The 24,668-nt window shown below is 34.4% G+C and overlaps 2 protein-coding genes across 2 annotated transcripts in view; one reads left to right on the forward strand and one right to left on the reverse strand.

The window, feature by feature from the left end:
- The first annotated feature begins 1,161 nt into the window (after positions 1-1,161).
- The window catches only part of LOC120782255 (multidrug resistance-associated protein 4), a 39,640-nt gene continuing 16,133 nt past the window's right edge, over positions 1,162-24,668 (forward strand). Inside the window, exon 1 of the mRNA XM_040114420.1 lies at positions 1,162-1,940. The gene's annotated coding sequence lies outside the window, so the exon portion shown is untranslated. The remainder of the gene's footprint in view (positions 1,941-24,668) is intronic.
- On the reverse strand, positions 17,596-22,655 carry LOC120782854. The gene is made up of 3 exons (XM_040115385.1): positions 22,628-22,655; positions 17,827-18,053; positions 17,596-17,748 (listed from the first exon to the last, which is right to left on the reverse strand). Exons 1-3 carry the CDS (start codon positions 22,653-22,655, stop codon positions 17,596-17,598), a joined length of 408 nt encoding a protein of 135 aa, XP_039971319.1.

The raw sequence follows: 24,668 nt of genomic DNA on the forward strand, positions 1-24,668 counted from the left end.
GTTCTTTACCGAAAGTAAAGAAGAAGAAATAGAACGTAGTTACAAAAAATGTTTAAAAGCCGTTTTCTCATTGTCTTTCAGTTAAATTCTTATTAACTTAAGCAGGACTCCTTTCGGGAAATAACCCTTTTTTAACCAGAACTTAACTGACAGACGGCCCTTAAGCACTTTTTGTAACTACGTTCTACTTCTTCTTCTTGCTGACTAGCTATATCCTTTCAGTGCTGCCAAAATAAGTAAAAATTGTATTAGGTGTTGCCATGAGATTAGATCTCTGTACAGAACCCTATAATCCACATAAGTCTCAGCTGACTTCTATTCGCCAAGTAGTTAACAAACATTTTAGTAATTTTTTTTTGTTTTCATAAACAATATGCTAAGATTACAAACAAAAAAATTGTTTTTATAAATGACAACTGTTTCTTTATTTATTTTCAAAACTTAAGACTTGAATTAAATATAGTTGTTCATAGAAAACTCGCGAAAAACCGTTAACGAAAATGTTTTCTGTCGCATAAAGATGAATTCCCCTGTCAAAGAAAGTGGTACTACAACACAATTACGCATGCGTCAATGGCCATGTTAGTGCAGGGTTGCAACATAAGCACTGACGAGATGTTTGTTTGTTCGATTAACTACTCGCTAACACTTGGCAAATCGAAGACAGCTATGCGCAGGTATACGAATTCAACTCGATAACTTTGTTAAGGGTTGATTTTTTTTTTACAAGAGAGCAGCACTTAAAGTTAGCGAGCAGAGCTATAGGGAATCGAAGACGTAAACTATAAATAACATTATAATCAATATTTTGTAATATGGTATTGGATATTTTTCAAACCAAAGCCCCATTTCGCATGAAATGCCCCACATGTTGCTTCTCTGACACCGACTATCAAATGCTCAAAGTTTAGAGTGAGCGTGCGCTATGCTCCAAAAAATATTTCAGAGCTTTCGCTCTTTAGCTCATTAGTACAGGCTCGTACTAGCCACATACTATGTATAGAATGGCTTGGTATAAATATTGCATGTGCACGTTGCTGAAGATACATACATGCATACACATGCTCTCGTATGACTTAGTACGTCATAACACGTTCTATGCGAGCATAGAAGTACTCGTAAACCACATTGAAGAAAATGGCAGTGGTCGGCCAAAATCATGCTCAAATGTTTCTCATAATTTTAGTTCTATTCAGGCTGCCTGCGCGGTCGGTCAACAGGAACTTAGTTCAGGTGTAGCTGACGGTTGTTAAGCGTTTGTGGTGTTTGTTGTGCCGGTTTTTAGGTGCTTCGCGAAATTCATTTAGGGAGCGGCGGTGTGACGTGCTTATCTACATACATATGTAATTTGCAAAGAATATTCTTTGTTCGTGCCGTATGTGGTTTTAAATTTGTTGCAATAAAAGTATAACACAGAATAAATATACAAGTAAACAGCAGTGAAGTTAGCAAGTGGTGAGCAAAAATGAATATGTGAAATTTAACCAAATACAAATTAGTTGTGGAGACTTGTATGCAATTGAAGTGTTTTATAATTTTTACTTAAATATTTACTTAATTGTACTTATTGCCTTGAATGAAACACACTACTTTTGTCCATTGTTGTTGTTTAAAATAAATTTGCGCAAATCACGGCGTTGTCAATGTGCTCTGTCATCGTGTTACACAACATTTGACTTTTGCTCGAAGAACATTTGGTGTTTGACAGTTTGATTCACAGCAAAGGAAGGCAAAAGTTGAAGCCAGATTTGTTGGCAATTGTTTTGTGTTTAATCGAATATTTTGATAGTAGAATTGGTGTGCTAATTTTGACCAAATACAACAAGTGTTGTGAATCGTTTCGTTTTTTTGCGAAACTCGGTGTACAATCTTCAGTTCAGTCAATAGTTACCTTCGCGCTGCAGACGTGCTTATCACCGTTTTCATTCGTTATTTTAGTGGTAAGTAGAGGCACAGCTGTTTTATCCTTACCTACTCACTTACGTATAGGTTATGCTTGTTGCTGGCACTAGCCGCCCTCGTTTGTTTACATGTCGCCGGCTATCAGTGTTTCTTTCCGTCTAATGGAATTTCAAACGTGAAATTGTTGTTGTATTTCTTTTAATAGCAATTTTTCAATTCGCGATTATATTTTAAATTGTTACTAAGTGTTTTACGGCGCACGAATATTTGGAATAATAAATTTCTTTCTATGAAATTGAATCAGTTATACAAGGCTGTGTCGATAATTGCGTAGAATAATGTACGCGTGAATTTTTTTTGTAATGCGCGCATAATCAAAAACAAATATGTGAGTAGAAAATAATGGGTTGTCAAAAAAGTCTTGCGGTATTTTTATTGATTTTTTTTTTTTATTGAAACTGAAATGAATTTTTGATGACTCATGCCCAGCTTTTTCGACCAATTTAGCGATTTTATCGCAATTTTCGACGACAGGCCTTCCGGAGCGTGGCGCATCTTTGACCACCTCTACACCAGAACGAAAACGTTGAAACCATCGTTGTGTGGTGGAAATGGAAACTGTATCGGGTCCATAAACTGCACAAATTTTATTGGCGGCTTGAGATGCATTTTTGCCTTTATCGTAGTAGTACTGTGAAATATGCCGTATTTCCTCTTTATTTTGCTCCATGTTTGCGACGCTATAACTCACGAACGACTTAAAAGAAACGACAATCAATCAAACACGTGTTAGCGCGTGAAATGAGCTTTACAAAAAGGTATAGCATGACCCGATGCGACGAATAAAACTAGAACTACGCGCTTTCAGCGCCAACTAGCGAAAATACCGCAAGACTTTTTTGACAACCTATTATATTCAAGGTGAAGGGTGTCCCAAAAATAACGCAAGATTTGCCGAAATTTACGTATGTAGTAAAGTGTTGATAACCCTGAAAAAGAGAAACAAATCTACAGCGGACAATTTAAGCTTGGTAGAAATGGAGCGTTACACGATACAACAACGTGTCTTCATTAATGAAGAATATTTCAAGAATAATAAAAACTTGGCAGCTACAGTTCGAAAATTTCATACAAAATATGGTCGGCACGGTGTTCTAACTTCATCAACTGTGACGATTAACTGAAATGTCAGTTTTAGACTTAACTGATCTTTCAAAATGGTTTTTACCGTTAACGTGACGCTTTTTTCAAAAAAAAAAAAATAAATAGTGATTTTAGAATAAACTTCACTTTTCTTAGGCTTAACTGATCTTTCAAAATGGTTTTTACTGATTCTTCCGATATTCCAACGATGCTAGTAAGATCTCTGACTGTTAATCGTCGATTCTCAAGCACCAATTCCTTTATTTTATTGGCGTGTTGATCATCAGTTGATGTTGATGGCCGTCGTGGACTCTACCCTCTTTGAATAATTTTAACCAATCAAAAACACTTGCCACGACAAACAATTATCACCGAAGGCCTTTTTCTATATTCTGAACGTTTCGGCACCAAAAATTTGATTCTGCGAACAAAATTTAATGGAACTTCTTTATTGAATAATTTCACACGTAGAAATCGCCGATTGCACTTTGAGTACTTCATAGAGACAAGCGTATACTAAACATGAATGATTTAGGGGTTTCACATATTCTCACAAAGTTATAAATTATAACGATCCATACACATAGCGTTTAGAGTTGTATTTGCGTAAACTTATTTTATTATGCAATCCGACAAAAAAAATTTTAAACTAGTATAAAAATTTATGATTTTATGATTTTACGATGCTTTATGACACGTTGTGAGTAACCCGATTACTTTGGTGTGACACCTCGCAGAGATATCACTGACAGGTAACCTAGAAAAAAATATTTCGAAGAGTGGGTTTTCGCGCGAAATTGATATTAAAAAGTCTTACTATTTTTTGCTGAGAGTATAATTCCTTTACCATGGTATGAATTTCGTATGATAAAGCTTTTTAAGACACCTAAAAATTTTGCACTCACCATAAATTTTTTTTATTATGCGCAAATAGTGAAAAAGTATTTAATATTAGCACAAAACATCTATGCATTATCTAACAAAAAATAAAAATTCTTATGCGAAAATGTCTGGCAATGATTAGATATTCTGGCATCCACTGATGTGCTGTGCATGACACTTTTTTGCATGTACTAAGTATGTGGAAGATAATGTTTAAAAAATATTTACTGCAACGGAGATTAACTTAGTTATTTTGTGCTGATGCCACAGTAAGCTTCACAGATCGTGATGACCGTTTGAGAAGTTCCGGCATCACTGTCCCGTGCTCATTGCTGCTGCCATGAAACTCGAAACATAACCTAACATTGCATATTATGGTGTTCCAAGATTGACTATCAAAAAGCAATAAATTCTTCATTTCAAAGTTACTGTTTAGGCAATCATACTTATATGGAAACACGCTTGGATATAGTGACGTTTTAAAAACATAACAAACAATTCCAATCGTTGAAAAGCTTGATCGCAATTAACTTTGAGCTTTCGGCTTATAGAAGAGAGCAAATGTCTGAACTGAACTCAGACTCAGATATTGTCGGAGCAATTTTTGCTTGCTGGGTTGAAATACTCTATGCTAACAGTACATTTCTTACTTAGGAAAATACATACATATACGTAGGTTGCTATATATATTTCTGGCCTAATAATGTAAATAGGCATATTTATCAACGAAAATGTTTTTTTTTTGTCGATTGCTGTTTTGTTTCGGGCTCATACGCATAGATCCATGATTCGTCACCTGTGACGATCTTATAAACGTCTTTTGAAGCACCGCGCTCGTATTTTTTCAGCATTTCTTTACACCAATCCACACGAGCCTTTTTTGAGCGGTTGTCAAATTGTGCGGGATCCAACGAGAACAAACCTTTTTTACGGCCAGGTGTTCATGCAATATCGAATGTATGCTGGTGGGAGAAATGCATAGGCATGCCTCTATCTGAAGGTATGTTACATGACGGTCTTGCATTATCAGTTCACGTACGGCAACGATGTTTTCTGGCACAACGGCTGTTTTTGGACGACCTTCACGGAATTCGTCTTTGAGCGAGCGTCGGCCACGATTGAATTCGTTGTACCAGTTTTTCACAGTGCTATAGGATGATGCTTCATAGCCATACAAAGATTTTAGTTCATCGATGCACTCTTGTCGTGATAATCCACGTCGAAAGTTGTGAAAATGATCGCACGAAAATGTTCACGAGTTAATTCCATTTTTTGGCCGAGATGAATTTTTTAATTCTCTGTAAATAAAACAATTCACTATTAAATGACAAAACGTTCTGAGTGATGTTATGCTAAAAAATGTCAAACTTTCCAATGGAAATGTCAGATTGCACCTGGCAACACTTAGTGTTGCCCTAGGCCAGAACATATATAGCAGCCCTCGTAATACATACATACATAATATATTTCGGGTTTCCAAATTTAAGTTGCCATAGCGCCTTGGAAGTTCGCCACTCGTCATTAAACACATCATATGGTCATTGAACCGGTTTACAAAAGCTTGTAACTATTGCACAACAAGCCGGCACAAAAACCGTTAGAATAAAAAAGTAGGTTAACAGGCCGAAAGAATGTACCACTTAAAAAATAGAGTTTGCTTACTTTAACTAAAAATACTTATAATAATATTTTAATTGTATTTGCAAACTCAACTCTTAACAGCAAGCTTAGCGTTCGTTATCTCTGAATGTGCTTATTTTACGCCCATTCGCGTTTATTTACTTTATTTATTTCAGCGTGCAGAAATAATTGATAAGATAGATTTTTATGGAATGCAATATTTCTATGCACTAGTTAGTGACATCAAGCATTGCATATGGAAACTTCAAAGGGAAACCCATTTCCTTACTTCTGATTCCACCATACTAGACAGTTAGGCCTCTATAAAGTCTCCTCTGCATCTTCTTATTGAGTTTTATAGTACTAAGTATGTATGTATATATGTATGTACTTACATAAGTATGTTTATGAATATGGCACTGTATAATTCAGATTTTGGTATTGGTATTATTTATTATTTGCTGATAAGTTCTCAAATATAATAAAATTTTTCCTACATACATACATACTACATATCGTACATATTTAAAAAGGGGGCTTCGAAAGGCGCGTGGTAACTGTGCATGTTCAAACACGTTTTTCACGTTAAACTCACTAGCCCCGTGAGTCACATCTGTATGTGAAAAAAGCCTAAGAATTTAAAATGACATTTGATTTAACATAAGTTAGACAGCAATTTTACCTAATCAATTGTACAATTTTTTATGAAGTATAATACTTTCGGTTTTGTCCCCCTATATTTTTTTTCAAATGCTCTAGGTTTGGCAGTTTTTTTTTATATAGAGTTTAAGTGTAGAATATATGCTCGAGAAATTAGTTTTGCAGGATCCGTTACCTATTTTTCACGTTGTGTCTTCATCAATCAATGTGCGTTACGAAAAACTAAGGCAGAAAATCGTGACTGGTATCAGACTCCAAGTATTCACTTATCCGAAAGATGTCGCTGTAGACTATCAAACCAAATTGGTACAAAACAAGAAAAAATGCTCCATTCCTCAGAGGAACATTTGTAATACCATGTTGCGACCGACACTTAATCACGAGATTTAGGCTGTTGAGTAGATTATTTCACTAACCTGCTAGATTTATCAAGATTTGGTCATATAAAATGAAATTTGTTTTTCTCGTCATCGAGAAGCTTTGAAGCTGATCTGCTCGAAATCTCTGTTTTAGCTTCATCTGCTTGCCAGTAAGTAAATATATTATACTATCACATTGTCACGGCTGATTTCGACACTACAAAAAAAAAAATAAAAAAAATGAAAAGTAATGTTTCTAAATTCACCTGTCAATCGACTTCCCAAATCAGAAAATGTGTTCCTTACATCCGTTAAATGGAAATTGTTTAATATAAACCAACTTTTATAACAAAATACGACATTACATGTTTTATTTTAATAAAAATTGAACCATGCGAATGTTTCAATGTAAAGAACACCGGTTTTATAAATCTCCAACGGCCGTGAGAACAGTCTAGATTAGTGAATAGATTATACTATGTAATTTAATCATTTCAAAAAATGGTCGGAACCTGGTATAATAGCAAAATAGGGTATACAAATATATTTTTCTTGATTTTGATTAGTTAGCTTGTATGGCAGCTATATGCTATAGTTGTTTGATCTGAACCACATATTCATCATTATCTATGTGAAATATCGAGAAGATAACTTATCAAATAAAATATATTTCCTTACAAGAACTATATTTTCTCAGATCTGTCCTTTTATATGACTATCATATAAATGGTCCGATATCAGCAATTCAATCAAGCAGCTTCCAATGGAAAAAAGCACGTGCGCAAAATTTCAGATCGGTATCTGAAAAAACTGAGAATAAATACAGCGGATAGCTGGAAATGCCTTATCAGCTGAACTCATACAATGATAATTTTTATACGTATGTATTTATGTTATATACCCCGTTTAGGGTATAATGAATACTCCGCAATTGCAATTTTTATATTATTTACTCAGCCATTTGCCCCTATTTAAGACCCTTTACTTCTCTATTCATTTATGATTATATTAATATGTATTTATATACATACATACATATATAAAACATTAGTAAATTGTATATTATTAAAATGATATTTGCATTGTAAATACATTAAACTTATTAAATTATAAGTATGTATATAATACATACATACATATATGTACATATATAATTATTAACATGCGAAAAGCACATAAAAAGTTTATATAAACTGACAAGCACGTGATTGGCAATTAAAATGAAGTGAAACAATGTTTGACCGGAACAAATTTTTCCAACCGAAACAGAAATAAATCTAAATCGATTGTCATACACATATATATAGTATATGTATATGGATACATATATTCATACATACATACCAATACATACAAATATAGTTATGATTAATCTTAATGTGTGCCCAAAATTATACGGACCATGAAACAGCTAACCAAAGAGTGTTGTACTAAAATGTAAATGAAACTGGCAGCGCACTAAGCAGTTAGCCCTTTGTGTTACCGTAAAAATAGCAGGGTTCCATTAGAAATAATAGAGACCGAAGAACAGAAAAATACGGGAGATTACAAGGTTACCGATTTCCGATGAAATTATATAATAAAACTAAAAAATATAGCGCTTTTGGCGAAGTGGAAATGATTTCTTCGTGAAAGCAATGCAAAGTTGTATAATACAGGTTACCAAAAGCATCGTTATTCAACATATTTGCGAGATATAACGCTTCGCAAATAATTTAGAGTAAAATATGTACGGTTCCGGAGAGAAAATCGATTTGGAAGAGCGATACTTTTCGCGTAATAATAAAGGGAGAACCATTTTGAGGTTCACTACTTTTTTTAAGAAAAAACGCAGACACTTCAAATTTAGTAGGAATCAATTATTATTCAAAAGCAGATTTTTTGGAATTAATTTTTTTGAAGATTATCTAATTCAAATATTGGCCGTGTCTAAGTCTCAGTTGGTCCATCCGTTGAGTCCAATTTTTATGACTCATTCGAGCATTTCGACTGGTAACAAACGAATGACACGCGTGATGGTTCGCTGCAGGGCCTGTCAAGGCCAATCTAAGCGGGATTGTACGCATAGACATATCCCCACAGGAAAAAGTCTAGCGTTGTGATATCACGAATCTTTCCATGTTGAAATGCCAAACAATACTGAACAAAAATCATATGACAGCTTTAAACGACTCACGCGTGATCTGTCAAAAAAAGGCTATTAAAAAAGGTACCTTTACTTGGATCACGACACACAACAAATTTACAAATTGCGCGGAATAATAATCTAATTATTACTACGTTTTGCACTCATTTTATAAAGTTAATAATTTTCCGCTTATCAGTCTAAATGTGCTATATTAGCCACTCAGTAAATCGTATTAATGCAAACCTAATGCAAAAAAAAATAATAATAATAACGACTACACTAGTTAACAGTCATTTTGCGACTGTGAGGCGGTCTCTTGATAATTTCATCAGATATTCCGTTTAATTGCCATTGTGAAATATTTAATATATTGATGGTGTTAGCTATCTTTACTAATTTCCTAATGTCGTCATCAAAATCATTTTGTGAAATTCTTAGTTGTTGTCGTAACGAAACTTACCAAACCCCTTACGAAGAGTTTCTTAACCTACCGCAGCGCCCCAATAACACTCAAATCACTTAATCTTTCTGGAGATATGCAATATTTTGGCATGGATTACTATGAAATACATAATCCCATTAACTATCAATTCGGTACCATTCATCGAAATCTTCAGGAATCTTTTCTGTCGCCACAACAATAACAACCACATCCATAAATCCAGTGTAATGATAGAGTATGCTTGTGTGAAAAGTTGTACTCTGTCATTGTGTTACACAACTTTTGAGAATTGCTTGAAAGAAATGTGGTGTTTGACAGTTTGCTTGACAGCGAAAGAAGCTAATAATTGCAATTGACATTGTTGGCAATTATTTCTTTTTTTTCAATAGAAAATTATTCTAATAACAACATGTGTTCGCTAATTTTGACCGAATATAACAAGTGTTGTGGAACAGCTGTTTTATACCTACAGACACAGCTGTCTGGCACAGGATATTGTTGTTTACCCACCAGCTATCAGTCTTTCTTTCCACCTAATGGAATTTCAAACGTCAAATCGTTGTTGTATTCCTTTTAATTGCATTTCTACTCATAAAATTTACCTGTCTAAATGCGTCTTTTCACCTTATTGTAAGCTCTATTATATAGCACAAGAAATTTGAAGTTGTCTTCTTACTTTTAGAAATCACTCCATAGATACTGGTTTATAATGTAAACTGATAATCAAAGCAATATAAATTAGCACAACGCTTATTTTGCAGGCTTTGTTATACCCTGAACAAGGTATGTATGTATGTATATAAAGTTTGTCACGAAGTTTGTAACACCTAGAAGGAAGCGTCGGAGACCCTATAAAGTATATATATAAATGAACAGTATGTTGAGCTGAGTCGATTTTGCCATGTCCGTCCGTCCGTCCGTCTGTCCGTCTGTCTGTATATGTACGAACTAGTCCCTCAGTTTTTAAGATATCGTTTTGAAATTTTGCAAACGTCATTTTCTCTTCAAGAAGCTGCTCATTTGTCGGAACTGCCGATATCAGACCATTATAGCATATAGCTGCCATGCAAACTGAACGATCGAAATCAAGTTCTTGTAGGGAAAATTTTCACATTTGACAATGTATCTTCACGAAATTTGGTATAGATTATTTTCTAAGGCAACAATGTAATCTCCAAAGAAATTGTTCAGATCGGATTACTATAACATATAGCTTCCATACAAACTGAACACATAGTTACTAAAAGAAATGCACCTGTGAAGGGTATATTAGGTTTGGTGCAGCCGTAGTTAACGATGTTATCCACTAAAAATAACAAAAAAAAAAATAAACGTTAAGGGTATAAAAAAATGGTCGATAAGAGATGAAATAGAATGCTCATGCAACATGCACAAAATAAACAAAGATATGTCTGGCAATGATTAGATATTCTGGCATGCAATGTCATGCTGTGCCAATCATTTTTTAATTATCTACTTACTAGGCTAATGTCATCCTAATTTGCGTATTTATCAACATACTTATGTGTGAATAGGGTGTTTCATACGATGTGACAAAAAAAATAACCAGAAATTGTAATTAAATTCCCGAGTATTGATATTTCAAAAAAAGTTGGTAGCACTGTAATTAATTGCTATGGAAAATATGAGCACGATCTATCACAAAGAATTTGCCTTAAGATTTGTTTATCTAACCAAATTTCATATGCGGAATCGTTGCGAATGTTAAAAAAGGCTTACGATGATTCTGTTTTATCAAAAACACAAGCCTACGAGTGGTACAAAGCCTTCAAAGACGGTCGAGAGATCGTTAAAGACATGCCTCGTTCTGGACGACCTACAACCTCTTCAACTGATGAAATGAAAGTGAAGGATGTGGTGCTTGAAAATCGTCAGGCAGTGTTCGAGAGATGACAAGAGAGCTGGACATCTCTCGCGAGTCAATTCGAATGATTTTTGTGAACATTTTGGGTATGAAACGCATTCTTGCTCGACTCGTTCCGATAAACTGATTTTTTTTTTTGCTTGATCGTGCGAAATCCGATCCCACATTCATTGGGAGCTTTATAACTACCGATGAAACCCAAACTGAAATTGCCGCTCCGAAGAACTCATTTTCATTTGATCGAAGATATAAAACAAAATTCGCTGAAAATTCGTTTATAAAAGATTTGCAAACTCACCACTTCTTCATTCAGCTTTTCTTCGAAACTCTTTTCTTTTATCGGTTACAGCATTTGTGGACCTACAAATATTCCCTCTTTAATTTTTGCCTCGCAGAAGCTATAATACCCTTCACAAATACTTAAGATGCATTACAAGAACGTACGTTAGTCAGTTTGTATGGCAGCTTTATGCTATAGCCACTCGGTCCGTACAATTTCTTCCGAGATTCATTCTGCAAAGTGCTGAATTTTTAACTTGATAACTTTTCTACTCTTTTGTAGTATCTAACAGGTTGTTTAATAAGTTTTGTCGTTTGATAAGAAAAACGCAATTCTATGATTCAAAATACACTTTATTATTTAGTATAATCTCCTTGAACATTAATACACTTGCTCCAACGATCCTCCAATCTGTGGATCCCATGCCTGAAGTGAGAATCCGGAAGGTCTGCAAAATACGCTTCAACTGCCATTATGATCTCTTCATTTAATGAAAAACGTTAGCCACGCATACAATTTTTTGAGTTCTGGAAACAAATGACAGTCGCTGGGGGCGAAATCTGTTGAATACGGTGGATGCTCCAACAATTCGAACTTTACTCTCTTTTTTCTCTTTTTTCACGAATTTTTTCATGGATCAAGTCTCATCCATAGCGATGAATTGATGCACAAAATTCACTTTATCCTTTTTAAACCGCTCCAAATGTTGCTAAGAAAGTCGCATTCAAACGTGTTGTTGTTCCATTGTAAACGAATGCGGCATCCATTGTGCATACAGCTTTCTAAACCCAAAATTTCACTTCGAATATTGCTCACACTGCCTAATGAGATGTGTAGCGCTTCTACAAAATTTCTCTCAGTCAATCGACGATCTTCCAAAACCATATCCTGTATTTTCGGCTATGATTTCTGGTGTGGATGCGCTTTTCGGACGTCCTTCACGTGGATCGTCTTCAAGGCTTGTATGACCACGTTTAAACTCAGCAACCCATCTTTCTACTGCTCTAATTGTAGGTGAACAATCATTATACACTTTTAACATTTGTTCGTGAATTTCTTTTGGTGCTGCACCTACCAAAAAAAGATTTTATCACTGCACGATATACAATTTTTCCATTTGAAAAAAATAAAATAAAATACTGTGACACGGCGACACCCAATGGCTTGTAAACAAAGAATGAATTTGACAGATTGAAATGAAACTTCACATACTTACGTTCATATGAAGGGTGTACCAAGAAAACAAAACAAAAACTGGATAAATTTGGTAAATTTCGGTAAACGCCCTCTCTTATCGAACGACAAATTATAGAACAATCTGGTATATTACAACTTGGCATTACGCACTTAATTTTTTGAAAATCAGCCATTTACCTGCTATTTCTGATAATAATAGTAATTTAAATAGAGTAATTTTAAAAGCTAGGGTTTATCTCTACAATACTTCTATCACTCTTGAAGTCATTCCTTTTTACAACTCACTAGCCAATATCAAATTTCAATTCCTAGAAAATGCATATTTAATCTTCAAGTCTTCAATTATAGAATTATTTATAATTCAGTTAAATTTCGATTTCAATAAACAATAAACACACATCACATACCATACTTATTGTAAATAAAATTATTAATATTGTATATTTTTAAATTGGAGTATATGCACACATTTATGTACATATATGGTTTATGGAATATACATATGTGAGCCTACAATTATGTAAACAAAAAGCGATAGCATTTTGAGCTTTAATAACAAATAAATGAGTGCAATTACTGGAATGCGAAATGATGACTTCAATAGAGAGGCGCATATAATGAAGAATTATTTCTATTTCATGTACATATGTATGGATATATGTATGCATATTCAATTGAAAAGTTCCTGGCCTACAATAGTAAAACACATTTTTTGGCAAAAATCGTTTTTTTATTCGACATAGTTCCCTTCAAGGGTGATATACATACTTAGGAGTTTCACATACTTATAGCGGGATTCTGTAACCAGTCTCTAGTCTCTATTTGAGACATTTTGAGGCACTTGTTACTATTCACTAAACAGTCTCTAGCGTTAGTTTCAAAATATTGAGACCTGGTAGTTAGCAGGTCACAAAACTAAAAAGAACTCTTGTCTGCCATTTTGAATATACTGAATAGAGATCATCATAGATATTAATCGATTGTCGTTTCTTTATATTTTGTAAGCAACTCAAACACGAAAAGGTTAAAAATAAATCAATTTTACATAAATTTCATAAATATTATGAAACAAAGTCAACATATATTTTTATTTTCATTGATAATTATGTTTTTTGACTATGTTATAGAAAATTTAATATTTGTTATCGACATATTTATTTTCATTCAAGTGTAAAAACATCTCTGAATAATGAAATGTAATAGATTATGTGACTGTCACTTACAGAATAGCAATATCATCTCAAGTCTCAAAAATTGTCTCTAACTTAAAATCTCAAATTTAGAGACTTGAGACTGTCTCAAGTTACAGAATCGCACGGTTAGTCTTATAAAGTTCTAAGTTTTAACGATCCGAAAACATAGCGTTCAAAGTTACATTTGTGTAAACTTATTTTATAATGCAATCCATCAAAAAAAATTTTAAACTAGTAGATATAAAAATTTATGATTTTATGATTTTACGATGCTTTATGACACGTTGTGAGTAGTGATAATAACGACCAACTGCAATACAAATTTTCGATATCAGATATGTATGGAAAGTACGAAAAATGTGGACGCCTAATTTATAGATTGCTTGGTGAAATATAACTTTCTTTTGCTTCAAATGCGGCAGTTTTTCGACCGATCCAATAGCTCTAAGTAATAGATGGTGTTTCCTTTTTTAAGGTGGTCAATAAAAGTTATTGCATGCACATCCTGATTTCCACACTAGCGGGTTTATCGTGTGCAGTCCAATCGGATAAAGGTCGATTGAACTTCGGAATGAAAATGATGGAGTCCAGTTTCTTTCATTATCACATATCAATGCAAATATTGGGATTTGTAACATTTGAAGGTCCTCAAATATTGCTCCGAATCATCAACTCTCCGTTGTTTTTAGTCGAAAGTGAGCTCGTGCGGCACCCACTTTGCACAGAGATTACTGATACTCAAATATTCATGAATAGTATGATGTACACATTCAGCTGATGTCTTTAGACACCCGGTCATCCAAAATTATTTTGTGAACTTTTTTGAAGTTTTCGTCTTTAATAACCTCTTTTGGGCGTTCACCGTCTTCGGTACTCATTACATCACGTCTCAACTTAGCATACAAATCTTTAATTGTTGATTTTTCTGGGGCAGTATCTGGAAATTCGTCATCCAGCCAAGTTTCAGTTTCAACTGTATTTTTCCCCTTCAAAAAGCAATATTGTATCAACACATGAAATTTCTTTTTGCCCATTTCTTGCACAATAACAAAAGTTACTCCCTCAAAATTATATAATTCACAAACTAATGATCCGAAATCTGTTTATACTCTGTTATACTCATGTTAGGGCTAACTAAAAATTGCATGAATTTAATTCTAGTAGCGCTATTTATGTGTCAGGCCGGAGACTTTTCCATTGACCTTTTATATACAAGGTCTGTCGCAAAAGAAACAGGACTGTTAAAAAAACAACAAAAAATTAATATTTTTAATTGTTTAATTAATATTGCATTATTTGTATCTACGTACATATGTATAACATAGCAACACAACACACACGAAGTAATTTTTTGTTTGGTTATATTTAATACATAATCGTATATACTTAGGTTGCCCTTTGGAAATGATACGAAAGTTCGTCATTCAACGTTAAGCAAATCCCTTGGTCAATAAAACGGTTTACAGAAGTATGCAATTCTCTAGAATCAAAAACTTACACTTGAAATAGGGAGTTTACTTACCTTAACTCATAATCACACTTTAATTATATTTGCATATTCAACTAATCGTTCGTTATCTCTGATAAAATATGCTCATTTTACGCGCTTTCGCGTTTATTTACAAATAGTTTTGCGTACAGATATAAGAGAGTACTTAATGAAATGCAATTTTTTATGCACTGGTTAGAGACGCCAAGATTACTACTTATGGGAACTTCAAACGAAATTATTATTTCCTTATACCATTATATATTATACCAATCACGTCACATTTTGAGGTAAAGTCTCAATTTGTGACTAGTTACTATTCACTAAACAGTCTCTAGCGTTAGTCTCAAAATATTGCCTCAAATTTGAGACCTGATGGTTTTGAATGTACTGAATAGAGATCATCATAAATATTAATCGATTGCCGTTTTTTTATATTTTGTAAGCAACTCAAACACGAAAAGGTTAAAAATAAATCAATCTTACATAAATTTAGTAAATATTATGAAACGAAGTCAACATTATGGATAATAATGTTTTTTGACTATGTTATAGAAAATTTAATATTTGTTATCGACATATTTATTTTCATTCAAGTGTAAAAAACATCTCTGAATAATGAAATGTAATAGATTTTGTGACTGTCACATACAGAATAGCAAAATCGCCACAAGTCTCAAAAATTGTCTCTAACTTAAAATCTCAAATTTAGAGACTTGAGACTATATCACAGTACAGAATCGCACGGTTAGGCTATCAATAGATTGTTTCACTAATCTACTAGATGTATTTTCACTAATCTACTAGATTTAGTAAGATTCGGCATACAAAAATGAGGAGATTCGAAGCTAATCTACTCGTAATCTCCCTATGCGACTCTGATTTAGCGGCATTTGTTTATCAGTAAGGAATTCTATTACATTATCACAGCTGTTTGAGACAATACGAACAGAAAAAAGTGTAAACAAACAAAAAAATCAAAAGAGCAATGAATTGAAAGCAATGCATTCGAACCTGGCAACCGACTTCCTAAATCAAAAAGTGGATCTATTATTGCTACTAAATAAAAAATATTTAAAACAAGACGACTTTTATAACAAAATACGACATTGAAATGTTTTTTTTTTTAATAAATATTAAACGATGAGAATTTTAATCGCAAAAACAGCTGTTTTATGATTTTCCAACTGCAGTGAGGACAGTGTAGATTAATGCAAGGATTAAATGTAATCTAATCACTTAAAATTTTTGGTCGAAACATGGTATTACTTTAGTATCTCGCGCACCCTTAACACTTTCACCGCTATACGCTCCATCTCGACATCTAGTCACGTTTATGAATATGATATAACATCTCATACCTGGAATCATCAAAGTATATGGAAACAAGCAACCAAGCGAAAAGGAAGGGCAAAATTCGGGTGCAACTGAACATTTATACTCTTGCAATTTGCAAGAATCATAGGTCATGTTTTCGCCTAATTTTATCTCTCATTTTCACTGAGATAACTTACATATTGGCTGATATATGCGATATGTAGTCAGCCCGAAATTCGAAAATATTTATATTAGGTATATGGTTATTCAGAGAAGTATTGAGCCGAATCAAAACATTTTTGATACAGAGAGATATTATTATCAGGAAAATATTCACTCTGAATTTCAATTAAAATCCCATACATTGAAAGATATTTTCGGTCAAAAGTTAACAATAGATACTGGGGTCCACATATTCAGCACCTATAGCCTTGAACAGTTTGGATTGAATTTGGGAAATTTTTGGTCATAAGGTGTCATACCTTAAACAAATTATTAATGTAAAATTTAAATTAAAATTAAAATAAATTAAGTAATTTAGTCGAAATCGTTCGGTCGAGTCCAAGATATGTGATTTCACCAAAAAGTGGACGGCGCCATGCCCATTGTCCAATTTTCACACCGGCTCCCATAAAGTTCTCTCATATCATCTCGGAACTATAATCTCTAGAGTATTTAGCGTTATGTGTGGAGTGGGCACGGTTATCATCCGATTTTACCCATTTTTACACTGTCGATGTAATATAGTAAGAGTTGCTCTAAGCGAATTTTCTTTTAATGGCGTTTTGTGGGCGTGGTGGTAGTCCGATTATTCCCATCTACGAACTCATAATTTCTTTTTTTGCCAAGAAATAGTATGTGTACCATGTTTCATTTTCTGAAATTTTACTCAAGTTACAGCTTGCACGAAAGCACAGACGGGGACAATCAGATAGTCACCCGGATTTCAACTCCTCTCCTCATCCTAATCATTTATATATGTATATATGGTATATAACCCCATATCTGTCTCGCCGTTAGGTGAACAAAACTATTATACTCTGATACATATTTTTGCCGATTTCTTTATTAAATATTTTAATTAAAATATTTAGTAATTCATATTATGTAAAACTTGCCATGAAAATATAGGGTGCCAACATAATTTTGCTTTTGTAAAATTCTTAATGTTAGTATCCATTGCATGGGGATCGTTATAGGTGGAAATGAATCTGGATTTATGGTGTAATTCGTTAAATAATACAATTTGTTCTGAAGAAAACAAAAAAAGATAAATAAATTTAAGAATAAACATTTTCGAGCAATTTGATAACACTTCACTTCACTTACCGCATAAAGTGGGCAGCGCAATGGCAAATTTGATATTCGTCTCATCTCTTTAAAAAATACTCCAAGCATGCTGTTTGCAATTGTGCCTAGTTTCCCAAGTTGGCAACCATTTACAGGTACTTTCATTAAATTTAAGCGACTATCATCGCCACGTAATAAATCTATTGAGGAATGTAATGCGTAGCTCGTTACATTTTCCTTCACTTTAAATTCAATACAAATTTTCACTTTACGTTTTTCATTATAAAATTTGTATTTAAATTCACTAAAGATATCCTTTTCACCGTAAGTTAAATTCATATAGGACAAGCTAAAGGCTAAGTTACGCTGAAAGAAAAAGCATACATATGTACATATATGAATTTCGTTAAACTAAATTTTATTTAATATTATTTTATTTCATTTCATTTATTTTTTTGTTTCAAATATAATAAATATTAAAACACTTGTAATTACCGCTGCTTTAGAGGCATTCGAGTTTGCAGACAGCTTCAAAAGCAGGAGTACAAGAAACACTTTAGTCAAAACGTTAGACATACTTAGTTGCGAATAACGTTTCTGGAAACTGTGCGTCCGCAATGGACTCGTGATGAATTGCTCATAACAATTCTTCTTCCATCCTTTTTTATTCACAAATGATTAGCTTAAATTTTAAATATGTATAAAACCAATAGTATATGTACTCCGATCTGTTATCAAAACTATCAAAATTAAAATGGCTTTAAATATACATTAGTGTAAACAAGTAAGGAAGGGCTAAGTTCGGGTGTCACCGAACATTTTATACTCTCGCATGATAAAGTGATAATCAAGATTTCATTATACGTCATTTATATATTTTTAAAATACCGTATTTTTGTAAAGTTTTATTCCGCTATCATCATTGGTTCCTAATGTTTACATATATTATACAGAGAAGGCATCAGATGGAATTCGAAATAGCGTTATATTGGAAGAAGGCGTGGTTGTGAACCGATTTCACCCATATTTCGTACGTGTCATCAGGGTGTTAAGAAAATATTATATACCGAATTTCATTGAAATCGGTCTAGTAGTTCCTGAGATATGGTTTTTGGTCCATAAGTGGGCGAGGCCACGCCCATTTTCAATTTTTCAAAAACGCCTGGGTGCAGCTTCCTTCTGCAATTTCTTCCGTAAAATTTAGTGTTTCTGACGTTTTTTGTTAGTCCGTTAACGCACTTTTAGTGATTTTCAACATAACCTTTGTATGGGAGGTGGGCGTGGTTATTATCCGATTTCTTCCATTTTTGAACTGTATATGGAAATGTCTGATGAAAACGACTCTGTAGAGTTTGGTTGACATAGCTATAGTAGTTTCCGAGATATGTACAAAAAACTTAGTAGGGGGCGGGGCCGTGCCCACTTTTCCAAAAAAACTGCGTCCAAATATGCCCCTCCCTAATGCGATCCTTTGTGCCAAATTTCACTTTAATATCTTTATTTATGGCTTAGTTATGACACTTTATAAGTTTTCGGTTTCCGCCATTTTGTGGGCGTGGCAGTGGGCCGATTTTGCCCATCTTCGAACTTAACCTTCTTATGGAGCCAAGAAATACGTGTACCAAGTTTCATCATGATATCTCAATTTTTACTCAAGTTACAGCTTGCACGGACGGACGGACAGACGGACGGACAGACGGACGGAAAGACAGACATCCGGATTTCGACTCTACTCGTCACCCTGATCACTTTGGTATATATAACCCTATATCTGACTCTTTTAGTTTTAGGACTTACAAACAACCGTTATGTGAACAAAACTATGTATAATACTCTCCTTAGCAACATTGTTGCGAGAGTATAAAAATTAAATGAAGCATTATATGTAGCTTCATCTAAATAAAAAAGTGCAATTCTAAAATATGTACCATACGTAGGTTGCTATGTATATTTCTGGCCTGATAATGTAAATAGGCATATTTATCAACGAAAATGTTTCTTTTTTTAATTTTTTTATTTTATTTTTTTGTCGATTGCTGTTTTGTTTCGGGCTCATACGCATAGATCCATGATTCGTCACCTGTGACGATCTTATAAACGTCTTTTGAAGCACCGCGATCGTATTTTTTCAGCATTTCTTTACACCAATCCACACGAGCCTTTTTTTGAGCGATTGTCAAATTGTGCGCGATCCAACGAGAACAAACATTTTTTACGGCCAGGTGTTCATGCAATATCGAATGTATGCTGGTGGGAGAAATGCATAGGCATGCCTCTATCTGAAGGTATGTTACATGACGGTCTTGCATTATCAGTTCACGTACGGCAACGATGTTTTCTGGCACAACGGCTGTTTTTGGACGACCTTCACGGAATTCGTCTTTGAGCGAGCGTCGGCCACGATTGAATTCTTGTTCGTGACCAGTTTTTCACAGTGCTATAGGATGGTGCTTCATAGCCATACCAAGATTTTAGTTCATCGATGCACTCTTGTCGTGATAATCCACGTCGAAAGTTGTGAAAAATGATCGCACGAAAATGTTCACGAGTTAATTCAATTTTTTGGCCGAAATGAATTTTTTAATTCCCTTGAAATAAAACAATTCACGATTAAATGACAAAACGTTCTGAGTGATGTTATGCTAAAAAATGTCAAACTTTCCAATGGAAATGTCAGAATATACATAGCAGCCCTCGTATAAAGCGATCGAAGGCCATCAGACGCGATTCGTGGTATATAGGGTAATACATTTAGAGGTGCTCTACTTCTTTAAAGAAAAAACACAGAGACTTCAAATTTAATGCGGAATGTTTATTATCAATCGAAGAAACATTCTTTGACATTTATTTTTTGAAGATTATCGCTTTTAAATGTTGGCTGCAGCTGCGTCTCAGATAGTCCATCTGTTAAGTCCAATATTCAATGACTCGTTCGAGCATTTCAACTGGTTACTGGCGAATGACATGCATGATGTTTTGCTCCAAGGCGTCAATCGAAGCGGGATTGTTCACATAAACTTTAGTCTTTACATATCCCCACAAGAAAAAAAACTAACGATGTGATATCAGACGATCATGGTAGCCAATCGACCGGCCGAAAACGTGAAATTATCTGCTCATTTAATTGTTCTCTCAATAAATCCATTTATTTATGCGATATGTAAGAAGTGGCGCCGTCTTGTTGAAACTGAGTGTCGCCGAGATCGCGAACTCAAATTTCAGGCATCAAATAGTCGGTTATCATGGCGCGATAACAGTTGCCATTGGCGGTTACGTTCTCACCGACATAATTTTTTAAGATTGATTCCATTGATTCCACCGGTCCACAAACCACACCAAACTGTTGTTTTTTTTTCTGGATAAAATGGCAGCCCTTGAATCCCTTCAGATTGCACTTCGTCCCAAATGTTGCAATTTTGCTTGTTTAGATGCCCATTAAGCCAGAAATCGGCCTCATCGCTGAAGAAAATTTGATTCGAAAACGTCGGATTTTCTTGGAACTTTTCAAGAGTCCATAGAGTGAAGAGCGGCTTCAGTTTTTACGCTTTCCATTTAAGAACTCTACGTAAAAAGCGCCAAGTCGTTCCATGCGTGAGTCCGAGTTGCTGCAAACGGCACCAAATTGACTCTTCACGGTCTTCGTATACACTCTCAGCTGCTGGATGAATGTTAGGTCTCAAGATGGGTGATAGTCTTGTGAACAATACGCTCAGTAAGTAGGTAATAAAGTTCAATGATTTATAAACCTTGTTCATTCGCAATCTTTCCATGATGAAATGCCGAATAATACCGAACAAAAATAACTTGACAGCTTGACATGACTCACGCGTGATCTGTCAAAAAAGGTAACTGAAAAAAAGGAACACTACTCGGATCACCCGTTACTACCCCCGCTTTAATCTTTGCAAGTTGCAAAAGTATATAATGTTCTGTTATATCCGAAATTAGCTGTTCCTTACTTGCCAGCTGTCAAGCTATACATAGAACTACTGGTTAGTAATGCCAGATGAAGGTTTAGTTTAGGTGAAGTATTCGTCATACAGGACGTTATATGTGAACTTTACGAGCATTTTGATACATAATTTTAATACTTCGTTTAGTCCCTTGTTCTAGATAGTACTAGATAAAGGCATAGAAGGTGTTATAGCGTCTCTCTCATGTCTACTTCCCTGCACTTTCTGCATGTAATTTTGCATTTTATGTTATTTAAAGATAATAAAGTTAATGTGTTTATAATTATTTTATTATTTTATTCGTAATATATGTATTTCAGGTTATATTATAGTTAAGGTCTTGAGGGTCCAATATAATCATTTTAATCGTAATATATTTCAAATTAATAAAAAAGCATGGAGCTTGTTCACGAAAGAATGAAAATATTCGCAAAATGTAAGGGGTACACAGTTCTCAGTGCGTTTCGGTTATCTTCGTGCTCACTCACAGAGTCGCAGTGCCTCTCATGTCGGCCACTGCATTAGGCCAACAACTATCCTTCGGTTCTTTGAAGACCGAGTGAGTAAAACACATAATTGTTTTTCTTCGGGGTTCTTGCACTTGATTTTGGCAATCCTGCATGTTTTTAATGCTGCCCTGATTCGTCTGTCAGCCTTTTCGGAAGTTTCTTTGTACTCGTATATATACATATATGTGACCCCGCACATAGAAACCCGGCTAGTGTGTCAAGACAGGATTTTTCACGAGAGGCGTTGGAAGATGTGAAGCACGTGTTTTCTCTCTCTCTTCCTTCTTGTTCGTTACTAAAACATCATTTTCACTCACTCTGAAGCGTTTCCGAAACCAACCAACAAGCTCTCGGGTTGCTGCCTATAGTTCTACGTACATTCTCGTTGAAAACCGATAATCGACATTTTGACATACTAGCCGGGTTTCTATATGCGGGGTCACATATATTTTTTTTAACGTCTTTTGAATTTTCTGTATTTGTTCGGTAGCAAGCCGCATGGCACTTTTGTCAATCTCATCAGCTATTTCATTTTCCGGAATACATTTGTGGCCTGGAACCCAGTATACATATATTGTCTTGATTGCCGTCTGGTCATAGACCTCTATATTTTTTTTTCTATATTGTTGCCTGCTTTGTTTCCTATTCCAGCAGCTTTCCTGACGGCAAAGGCATCCCCCCGGAAGTTACTGCAGTATTCGGGAAGCTTGTAGGGTCGCCTAAGATCCAGCTCCAAGCAATAAATTCCGGCTCCTACTCCTTTAGCCAGTTTTGAAGCGTTTGTATCCCTACCTGCTTATTGAGCTTGAGCTTTGGCCGCCGCCATTTTTGCAGCTGATTTTGCTACAGACTTTTCCACTGCTATGTTGTTTGGTGATGAGCTGAGTAACAGTGAACAGTCAGTCGCTCTATCCTCTCCCTCTCCAACGGCTTTCTGTATGAGATGTTGCTGTCAGCGGTCCACCAAACCAAAACACAATATTCTTCAATAATATAAATATAATTAATTTAATTGGAATATATGTAAATATGTGGGCCTACAATTAATTATGTAAATAAAAAGCGATAGCAGTTTCAGCTTTAATAATAAATAAATGAGTGCAATTATTGGAATGCGAATTGTTGACTTTAATAGAGATGCGCATTTTATGAATAATTATTTTCATATATGTATGTACATTAGGGTGATTAAATTTTTTTTTTTTTTTCAATTGGTACTCGCAAAAATAGGTTCCTAGACACCTCTAAGAAAGCCTCTCCAAATATGAGTTTTTAATTGTAACGGGAAGGTCCTCCGCCTAACGGTTTTCTATTTTTACTTATTATCAGATAGAAAATATTATATCTCGCTTCCAACTACTTGAGAAAATATCGTGTTAATTAGGTTTTGTAGGAAATTGAATGCTCTAAAATATGTTCTCTTATGATTTTTTCGTAAACCCAACCGTTTAAAAGTTATTAACGGTTGAAATTTGATTATTTTTGGAAAAAAATTTTATTTCTTATGAATTTTATAACTCAATGAAAAAAAATTATTTCTCACCTCTAGGCTTTCTTAGAGGTGTCTAGGAACCTATTTTTGCGGGTACCAATTGAAAAAAAAAATGTTTTTTTTGAATCACCCTAATGTACCTATGTACATACATATGTTTTCATCGTATACATGTACATATGCATTATCGGCATAAATGCACTCAGATACAATCAACGTATGGCCATGACCTTAACATAATGTACATATGTATATGCAGGATCCGACAAAACTTTGTATACCCTATGAATGTAAGACCAATTATATAAGGTTATATCTTTTGAGAAGTGAAATTTATTGTTTTGTTTATTTTTCTATTTTGTTTATGGGTAGCTTGAATTAAAAAAATTTAATTTAAATATTGTACATTCGAAATACTTACGTAGGATGACTTTTATATTGTGGGAATCGAGAACAAAAACAAATTTTAATCAACGAAAATTGCTTTCGAAGCACTTTAGCCACTCTGATCGAAGTATCTCTAAAACATGAGTTCTATACGCATCAACGACCTGTTCGTGTACTTAAAAACGTTGAGCTATAATTTTATTTTTTACGAACGGGAATAAAAAGAAGTCAGGACTATACGACTATTCGGAGGATAACTTATCATATCGATGTTTTATGTGCTCAAAAATGCAGTTGTCTCAATCGATGTGTGAGAGCTAAATTTGTCGTGGTGAAAAGCAATTCATCATCGCCGGTTGGTTTTCCTGATTTCTTGTAAAACAACTGGCAAACAAATTGTTGTATACCACTCAGCATTTACTGTTCTGCGTTGCACCAGTGATATGTTTGCGAAATGGCTATTTTTTTTTAAAAAAAAAGGGGGTAACCATTGGCTTGGAAGTACAAGAACAACATTTGTTGGATTAGGCTCAGCTTGAA

This window comes from Bactrocera tryoni, chromosome 1, assembly GCF_016617805.1.
Source record: "Bactrocera tryoni isolate S06 chromosome 1, CSIRO_BtryS06_freeze2, whole genome shotgun sequence".
Taxonomy (NCBI): Eukaryota; Metazoa; Arthropoda; class Insecta; order Diptera; family Tephritidae; genus Bactrocera; species Bactrocera tryoni.

Coding starts and splice junctions, on each gene's coding strand:
- LOC120782854 (XM_040115385.1), bottom strand. CDS start 22,655: ATGTCGATTATCGGTTTTCAACGAGAAT. Junction 18,054..22,627: donor TATCGGTTTTCAACGAGAAT/GTACGTAGAACT, acceptor AAAAACGTAAAG/TGAAAATTTGTATTGAATTT. Junction 17,749..17,826: donor TGCGCTGCCCACTTTATGCG/GTAAGTGAAGTG, acceptor TGTTTTCTTCAG/AACAAATTGTATTATTTAAC.